Here is a 10,266-nt window from a genome sequence, read left to right on the forward strand (position 1 = left end):
GACTCACAAGGATTTGTCCTGCTGGTCGGGACTCCCGGGGACGCCCGGGGCCGAGCACAGGCTTCAAGCATTGTATCCAGAGTATTGTATCCACTTGGGGGATACAAGTATTCCAACCATTGGAAAAGACTGTGTCTCACTGTAAATTAAACTAGCAACCTAATTTACAGCGCGTACAACATGATTACCAACCAGACTCAATGAGGAGCAATTCCTGGAACAGCAAGGCTCATACCCACACTGTGTCACTGAGCTAGGCGAAGGACCTCAAGAGACCCTGTCCACAGCTCTACTACTAACATAGTAACCCTGAAACAGCTTTAATAATCGGAACAAGGCATCTCCAAATCCTGTTTGAACATAATTAGAGAAAATAAGCATACAAAAATAACTTCTCTTTTTAAAATGTCTGTAAAAATAGTATAATCTCCATAATTGAATGAATTACTATAGTCACTGAAACTAAGACACTGATTGTAAAATGCAACACTACTTTATAGAAGTATATAGGAAAAAACCGTCAATTAAGTTTTGCCACAATGTTAAATGATCATTGATTTCAACACATATTCTGATTTCAGAGATGTTAAAAATGTGAAAAAAGGTGCATCTCAGAATTGATGAAATACAGTACTAAAAATGTATTCTTCAGAAAATTATTCAAATAAAGTATTAAACACTGAGTCTCTTAAATTGACACTATTCATAGTCAGTAGCACATTCTTAAAGCTATCAATTTTTTTCACTTCTCATTTGAAATGAAGAATGGGGTGACACATATTGATTTCTAGCAGGTATCTTGCACAAACTTTAAAAATTATGGATTCCCAGTTTGAAAGTCATCGCATTTTCATTAGAGAATCACAGATCGGGGATGAGATAAACGAGACCTATATAAGTTAAATGACTGAGTACAGGGCCAGAAGACTAGTGAGCAGCAGTGGAGGCCTGAAGCCAGGTCTGTGCCTGTTCTGTGTTCTCTTCACAGAAATCAGAAATCATATGAGTAATTAGCATTTGCTGGTCCAACACTACAGACAGAGGGAAACAGTAAAAATCTCTGTCCATTTTCAAAGATGCTCTTTTATGAATTGATTCTCCTCAACTACCCTGGCAGAATACTGACGACGGATAATTTGTTCAGCTAACCAATTCAACTACTAAACAGTTTCATTCTATCTGAATGGCACCCAACTTCTCAAAAACAAATGCCTTCTCTGCACACTCTTGAGACCAGAAAATATTGCCTAATCAGCCACATGCCACCAAACGCTAGCCTCACAACAGGATCCAGCTGTATGAGATCATTGGTTCTTTACGAAAGGCTCTGCGAATGACAAAACATTTCAAAACCTTTTAGCATTTGCTATACTTGGACCTACAAATTTTGACCCCCAAAGCTTGTTGAAAATCTGTTATGCTTTGCTCTGACTGGCCTCTTTAGAACTGGTGATTCTTCAGGGAAGTCAGTAAATAATTCATCTTCTCTAGCCCTTAGTCCCTTTTGTCCTGGTTTCTTGCAAGGTGATTCACAGGGGACTTGCCCATATTAACTGGAGAGGACTCAAACATTAACGCATTTGAGTGGGATTGGTTGGAGACGTCAGCTGTGGGCTCCATCAAAATATATCTAGATGTCTCTATTACAGAATTCCTCATCGTATCATTCATTTCGATCACTTCAAAGTCCATTTCATTCCATTTTTCTGCATCTTCTTCTTCATTCTCTTCCTCATAGTCATTTAGCCCAGAGCTAGAGAGCAAAGCTTTCTGGTCCTCGCTTTTACTGTGTTCTTTATGCTGACGACTGATAGGCAAGGTGGCTAATTTATACAGCACAGGAAATAAAACAGCAGTGGCTACTGATGACCCCAAACAGGTGTACAAAACTACAGGCAAATCAGGGTATTTTCCTTGAAGAATTCCAATTACTGCAGGAATAGCCATTTCTCCCAGGGCAGCACCGACTACAAAAAATGCTGCAGCTTTCCCATGGATGGTCGTGTACTGCTCAATCCAAGACACACCACTGGGAAATGTGGTTGCCATTGAGGCGCCATACACTGAAGTTGCTATCCAGAGACAAACTCGGCTCTTGTCGAAAAGCACCAGAAATAAAGATGAAGCCAGGCTGCCAATGTTGCTCAACACAATCATGGTTCCAGGTTGTAAACATGTAGCAAAAAAGATTGCCATACCCCTGCAGGCTGCAAAGGTCCCCCAGAAGATGGAGTTCAACCCAGCCGCTTCACTTTCTTTCATGCCAGCATGGGTGGTTGCAAAGGAGAAAACGTAAGAGCCATATGTTACCTCGGCTCCAACATAAAAAAAGAAGAACAGAAAAAGGAGACAAAGAAGGGCATTGTGATATTTAGCTCTTCGAAACCTCTGAGTAGATACTTTTGCTTTATCCTGCCTTGAGCTTTTCTTTACAAAAAGAGCGAAAAAAAAGAGAGAAACTACAAAAATATAAGTACCGATAACAGCGTAAGCCCACAGTAAATTCATATTGTCAGGTATTCGAAGTAGAGATTCTGAGTCAGCTTCAGATGACTGGTTGAGGGCAGAATGGTTAAAGTCAGCCTCTGTGTGGTTTTCAGCAGACACCATCCTGCCCAATGCCAATTTAGCCAGCAGGGGAGCCAAAAAGGCACCCAAGGCAAAACTGAAGTGTAAGGCCTGCATATGGGGGGCTCCTTTGTCCCCCCAAATAGCCAAGATTAGGACGTTACCACCTACCAATGAAAGATGGGGAGAATGATTTAATCATAGTAACTTAGTAAAAAAAAAAGTTCAAAATAGATGAGTCTATTTTACATGGAACAAGGATTATAATATTCTAAGTTATCAACTGTTGCAACTAAGTCAATTGGATGATTAAGAAACTCTAACTCACCAATACCACCAGCGAACTCTAAGCACTGGAACATCACACACTCACAAATGGGATTCTACAAGCTAATAAACCACTATTTCCTAGAGCCAAGTACATTAGCCCAAGGCTTTTTATAATATAGTTCTAATACCAGGGATAGGAGGGGTGGGGGTAGGGAAGGATATTTATATAGTTATTTTTAAACATTTTAAATATATATTATCATCAGATAGTGGCCAAATTACCAAATTTTTCTGTACCTGCAATCGGTAGCCACTTGAAGAAAATTATTTATGTATATGGCAGATGCAAAACACATGTTCAGGAAGCTGAACATTACAGGATTCTGCTGTGCCCATTGCAGGAAACAAGGAACACGGACACCTTCTAACACACTCAGTTACACTGTCTATGTATCTACATGGTGAAAGGCAAGAAGCCTCAAGTCTTGTGTTTTCTCTCTTTCTTTTTAATATATTTGCAGATAAACATACAATTCCACACAATTCCATCCTGTAATTTCACAACCAAATTAAGCCCCAAGTAAAAAAATATTTCCCCAACCTATCAAATAACAGGAAGAGGGGGAGAACGTTGGCTTCAGGGGTGAACAAATGTCACATATGTTATTTAGTAGGTTTTAAAAGATATGAAGATACATGGAGAGGATCTCCTGCAGGAGGGCAGGAACTTTTGAGAGAATAGGAAAAGAAGGGAAATAATACACAGCACAGGTTTCTCTTAGTTCAAAAGGCAGAGTGCATTTTAAATTGGAGAGCTGCTTCTATATTTCCTCAGCCAAATAATGGTTCCAAACTTGGTCTGTTCTATTAACCCATCAATTCCTGCCATATTACAATGATAAAGTTCTATCCCGAAATGAAAACCTGCTCATCTGCAGTGTAATTACCCACATGGGAGCCCCTTCCCTGTTTGGATCCTGTAAATCAACAAGCTCTCAAAGAACAAAATACTCTGAATTCACTCTGTGGTTGGCTGCTCAAAAATGGGCACCCTACTTGGCAAGAAGAGTAGTTGCTGGAAAAGTGGTTCTGACCTGGAGACCCCATGACCAACTCAGTAGGTCAGTGTCGTTTTAGGGGACACTGCAAGTGACAAATTAATATCATATGCTCTAGTTTTTCTAGTAGAAAGTCCCTACTCCCAGAGTTGACAATGAAGGGCTCACTGACCTGTATCCAGGATGCCAACTGAAACACCAAAGATGGACATCATGACAATCAGTAACACCGCGGCCTTACAAAATGGAACAAGATAAAGACCAATTGTGGTAGCGAACGTTGACATCCCTGAGAAGAAAAGTAAAAGTCAGCTATAAAAAACACTATTTATGGGAAAGGGTTATGGATCAAGGCAACATCATAAAAACTCCCAAAAATGTAAAACAGGTCAAATTAAAATTGAGTAATAATGAGTAGATGAGAGGTTTAGCTTCTACTAACAGTTATTTCATTTAAAAGCTTTTATCATCTTTATGGACTATGAAATATGTTATTCTACTATAAATACATTTCTAGTACTACTAATAATCAAACCATACATTATACCACAAGGCAAAGTTTTATAGCAAAACAGAGCTCAAAAATTATTCATTTAAATGTTTCATATTTAACAACCTAAAGAGATGTTTAGATATGAGGTAAAAAATAAAAAAGACAAAAATTAAATGCAATTACTATAGTAGTTCATAGTAGAAATGTATTAAACAAATTTGGAGAATAGGGAGGGAAATATAAGAAGCATATTCTTTCGACACACTATGGAATCAGAGAGATTATTTACTCATTCATCAACAATGGTAAATTATCTCCTTACGGCCAAAGCAGTTTTATCACATTAATCCAGATTTTCTTTAAACATGTCAACTTACCCAAAAAAAGAGTAAGTTAAAAGCTTTGCCATCTATTTTGAGAGTGAGGTAGAGAGGCCTGGGGTAATCATTAACATGGAGCAGCTGGGACAAAAATTGAGCCTTCATCATTTCACCCACCATCCCCTCCCACCTCATTCTCAGTCCAGGGTCTAATCTGGGGAGGTTCAAGGAGTTTATTCTGATCTATGGCCCCAGGAGATCTGCCCTAAACCCCGACAATCAGAGCTCTTTGGACAACTTGTATGTTATCCAGTGGTGGTGCCTAAACTACAATGAAGGTCGGGAAGGCTAAGGATCGCTAACACACGCCAGGGCTAATCTAAATTCCCAGAGGGGTTTAGACCGGATTCCCAGTAACTGCCAAGATGAAAGCAGGCACCAGGGAAACCTGACTTCCACTGAGGATACCTAAACACTACCCTTAAGTTGTCAACCATTCTGCAAGCCAGCATGTTTCATATTTATAAACAAACTGTAAATTCCTCGAAAGTCACAAAGAAGCGAAAATTGTTGTTTACTTACCCAAAAGAAGAAAATGATTCATACTGTCAAAAAGAACTCCACCAATCACAGAGCCACCCAAATATCCAAAGGCACGGCCCACAAAAATCAGAGAAAGACTGCTGATATTGCGGTTCACATTTGTTGCCAAATCTTGAAACGTGGGTCCCAGTATAGCGACACTCATTCCCTAAAATTTAAAAAGACAGACGTTTTCATTTACAATCATTAAAATAATGTCTATCTAGGTGGTAGCTTTTTTTCAGTATTAAAAAGGGAGGAGCGGATTTCAATGTAATGTAGGAGATTAAGCCCCACAGTAAAATTCATAATGAAAATACTAGTACTAGTAGAGCTATAGACTCCTATTTCTGGTGTGCCAAGTCCTAGTGCTTTTCTAGTTTTGACAACTCTCGATTTTTACAAAATTCTTTAATTCTTTTGGCTCTTTGCTGCAATTCTGTTCCCTTTTTGAACAATACCAGAAAAAAACGACAGTATTTGTATTAACAGTAAAATGTAACATTAAAAAATTTATGAAATAGTTTTGAATAGTCTGAAATATACTGCATGCACAAATAACACCAGAATTTTGAGGTTAAAAATTTAAGTTAACAAACCATCAAAATATTATCCCCATTTTTTGATGTTGTTAAAACAGCAATATTTCTGGATGTACATGGGGTCCTTCCTCTGAATTACACATATAAAACATGTAAGAGATAAACAATTTGAATGTTTCTAAATCTACATTTTTCTTCAAAGAAAACCAAAGCCTCAGGAGTACTGTCTGTAAGGCTTTCTTAGAGAATATTACATATGCGTGTATGCAATGACTTTAAAAATAAAATTTTACTCAAAGACATGTAACTTCAGCAAAAATTAGGGGCTGCAGTTGGCTTTCACAGGAAATTCGTTGGACACACAAAAAATGTTTCCAATCGGTCTACCTTTCAAGAATAAGTGATTCTAATTGCACGAATTTGCTCTAAACGCTTGGGTGTAGCCCCTCTCCAGGCCTGAGCAGTCCCCAGCTACGGGCAAGCTTGGGCACAGGTGCAGAGTAAGTGCCTAGTACAGGAAGGGAAGGCTGCGCCCCAGCTGTAACCAAATTAGTTCCCGCCTGCAAAGCACTTCAAAGGACCTGGCACATCATCTGCAGTGACGTTTGTTCAAATACAAATACTCTAAGAATCAAGCGTGGCTCAAAGGAAGAGACACTAAGTGATCACAAGTGACTCTGCTCAGAGGACTCACCCTCCCAACTCCCCAGGACCCCAATATTTAAGACAAGTGACCACAGGGCGGCCAAAGGGGTTGGCAAAAGGCCAAACTAGCCTTGCAGTTTGTTCTTAGAAAAACACTGAAGGACCTGAAATTTTGTTTTACATAAAACTGTAGGCAGAATAAGAGACATTATTCCTGGCTCAACCACTTAACCAGCTGTGTGGTCCGAAAAAGTCACTTTCCCTCTCTGGGTCTATTTCCCCACCTGCAAAAATAAGGGGTGAATTTGGTCAGCCGAGGAAGAGAAAAAACCAGTAGAGCAACTTTGTGCAATAATTTGGGGGTTGGGTGAACGCAGGAGGCGGCGGGGGGGCTTCGGGGTAGGCTATAAACCTGGCAACCCCTCTTGCATCCCCCCGACCCCACGGAGGAGAGGTAGAAAGGTTTGCTGGTGCTGGAAAATATTTTACGAAAATCGGTTTCACACTTGACAATAGCCCTCTAAGATTATAATTGTGCCCATTTTTCAGATTATGAAACTGAGGCCCCGGCAGATTAAGGAGCCCAAGGACACCCAGTCTGCAAGCGGCGGAAACGAGACAGGAGCTCGGAAGGCCGCGTTCTCTACAGGACTTCTGCTCACGCCTCGGCCTGGGAGGGTTCCAGCCCCGGCTCTCACCAGCCCCAGGAAGGCGGCACACAGGAGGACGGTGATGAACCAGCGCAACATGCTCCCAGCCCGGCCGCTCCGCCGGGAGCCCGCCACCGCCTCCGGCTCATTCTCCGCTGGGGCCTCGGCCGGGAAAAGCCGCTGCCCGGCAGCCTGGGCCCCGGCCCCACAGGGTTCCAGTTCCAGCTCCAGCTTGGAGGCTCGCGAGCAGCGGTCTTCCTGCCGTCCGGCTTCTCAGAGGAGCCTCGAGAACTCCAAGCCCTGCCCCGGCCCCGCGCCTCCAGAGCCGGCGGTCTCGGCTGGCGCCACCTCCCCGGAGGAGGCCCTAGTCCGGGCCGAGGACTAGAACTTCTGAACGCGCCGGGTGTAGCCGGCAGCGGAGGCGCACCCTCGCATACGCAGGACGCCTGCCCGGGTCACGTGGCGGAAATAAGGCCTCTAGCCAACCACGGCCTTGCCTCAAACCGGAAGTTGATAGGGTTGCCCAGGACACTGGACGCCGCGCTCGGGCCTCAGCATCATACTTAGCTGAGTTCACAGAGGCCCTGTGGGCGGGCGCCGCGCGGCGGAGCGAGCTGAATCCGCAGCCCGCTGAATCCGCAGCCTGGGACCCGACGAATCAGGAGGGAACATGCAGCCAAGCCGTCAGGAGGAAGTGCTGGCCAAGAAATACAAGGTATGGCTTCGCTCCCTCTCCCCGGGTCTCCTGGGGGGTAAAGGGAACCCAAAGGTCTGTCCTTATACAACTTTCTAAAATTCCTGCCCTAGTTCCTTTAAGGTCTGTCGTCTATTGATCTGCAGTTCATCTGTTACTCCACAGCATTTGTTGAACCACATATGTAAGCTTTCACGTGTATGATCTTAATTGATCCTCATAACAACACTCTAAATTACGTGTTATCCTGATTTTAAGATAGGAGGATTGAGTCATAGAAACTAGCAACTTGCCCAAAGTCAGTCAGCGAATCAGTGGACACAATAGCTCAAGAAATCTGGAGCCAAAACTGCGGTTTCAAGCACACTCTCACCCCCAGTCCCTTCAAATAATTCCATTGTTGTAAGGAAGTGGAGCAGGGCTTTGATATGCAGAATGCCTGAATAAGGTTATGCCAGTGGAGGCTTCTCTGGTGGCGCGGTGGTTAAGAATCCATCTGCCAGTGCAGGGGACACGGGTTCAAGCCCTGGTCCGGGAAGATCCCACATTCTCCGGAGCAACTAAGCCCGTGCGCCACAACTACTGAGCCTGTGCTCTAGAGCCCGTGAGCCACAACTACCGAGCCCACGTGCTGCAACTACTGAAGCCGGCGCGCCTAGAGCCCGTGCTCCACAACAAGAGAAGCCGCCGCGATGAGAAGCCCGCACACCGCAAGGAAGAGTAGCCCCTGCTCGCCGCAACTAGAGAAAGCCCGCACGCAGCAACAAAGACCCAAAACAGCCAAAAATAAAAATTAATTATTTATTTTTAAAAAGTTATGCCAGTGGATGAAGGAAAGGCCTTGTTTTGTGTATCCTACTCTAGCTTTTTGTTTCCTTTTGCTCTTTGACCAAACAGACCACAGCCTCAAAATGTGTAAATATTTTTTTCTCATTTATCTGAAATGTTCTTTTCCACCTGATTACTCTCCAGCTCACCCACTTAGGCTCCAGATTATACACACCTGAGTCTCATCATCATTTCCCTTGCAACCCATCTCTCCAGCCCCATCCATTTGGTCATTAATCACTTCCCAGTTTACCCCAGAAAGTACAGGTGTTATGATTTAAGAGAACCTGTTTTAGATTTTTAGAGTCAGGGAATGTCTCTTTGAGAAAAGTGTAATGTGATTGAAACAAAAGGCATATACATATGTTAAAGAGAATAGAATATGATATGGGAGAAGTAAGTTAGGTCCAAATTGTTAAGGGCAAATAATTCTTCTGCTTCCATCTCTTTCTCCTCTCCTTCTGGGACTCTGATGACTTGTATGTTAGAACTTTTGATATTATTGCAGAGATCCTTGATGCTCATATGTTCTCTCTTTTTTTTTCTAGTTGTTTTTTCCCCTTTCTGCTCTTCAGTTTAGATAATCTCTGTTGATGTCTCTATCTTCAAGTGCACTGCCTCTTTCCTCATCTCCATTCTGCTATATACGCTGAATTTGTTTATTTCGGTTATTGTACTTTTCAGTTCAAAATCTCCACCTGGTTCTTTTTCATCGTTTCTTTTTCTCTGCTGAAGATGCCTTTCTTTACATTTATCTTTACCTCCTGGAACATGTAATAGCTGCTTTAAATTCTAGGAAAATGCCAACATCTGTGTTATCTCAGGGTTTGTGTTTGTTGCTTGTCATTTCCCTTGGGATTTGGTCACATATTCCTGTTTCTTTGTATGACAGGTAATTTTCTATTGTATCCTGGACATTGTGACAGTTACATTACGCAGACTCTGGGCCCTGTTAAAATCCTCCTCTGGAGAATGTTCGTTTAAGCAGGCAATCAACCTGATTGAGTTCAGGCTGCAAGTTTTGTATCGCCTTCTGTGGATGATGGTTCCAATCTCAGTTCAGTTACCAAAGCCTGTGCTGTGCTGTGCTGCTCTGGGCCAGTCCTGAACATGCACCACTCAGGCGTTCATCTGAGACTTGGGCAATGGTTTAACACTCAAATCAATTGTCAAAGCCGTTGCTGTGCTGCTTCGGGTGTCTGTCACACACACGGGCAAACCCAAGGGGCTTGCATGGTTCATACACAAAATTTTAGTGATCACCTTCTCTAGCTCTCCCCTACCCACCTCCCCACTCGCTTTCCAACCCAGAGCGTCTCCATTTCTCAGTTCCTTGAGCAAGGAAGATGGGGTTTCTATCAGAGTTTTAGCTACCCAGGCCAGGCAACTCATTGCCTTGAAGGGTTTTTTTCTAAGTTTTGATTCCCCTCCTTTGTTCACTTTTCAGAGTCCTCAGCTCTTTGTATTTCATCGTGAGTTGTTGTCATCAGTGGGAGAGGGGCTGGAGCAGGCTTATGAAGACAACACCGAACCAGAACTATCCCTACCTATCTTTGAAGAGTCAGCTGAGGTGTTACTTCCTCTAGGAAGCCTCTTCTGACCCTCCTCTCAGTCTC

General features: G+C 42.9%; 1 protein-coding gene across 1 annotated transcript; it reads right to left on the bottom strand.

Annotated features, from left to right (window-relative positions):
- Positions 1–1,487: 1,487 nt before the first annotated feature.
- On the bottom strand, positions 1,488–7,227 carry MFSD4B (major facilitator superfamily domain containing 4B). The gene is given in 5 exon segments (XM_065888643.1): positions 1,488–1,523; positions 1,525–2,735; positions 4,069–4,185; positions 5,292–5,460; positions 7,177–7,227. Coding segments are annotated over 5 exon segments (1,584 nt in total).
- Between the last annotated feature and the right edge of the window lie 3,039 nt (positions 7,228–10,266).

The sequence above is a fragment of the Phocoena phocoena genome, chromosome 12 (genome assembly GCF_963924675.1).
Source record: "Phocoena phocoena chromosome 12, mPhoPho1.1, whole genome shotgun sequence".
Taxonomy (NCBI): Eukaryota; Metazoa; Chordata; class Mammalia; order Artiodactyla; family Phocoenidae; genus Phocoena; species Phocoena phocoena.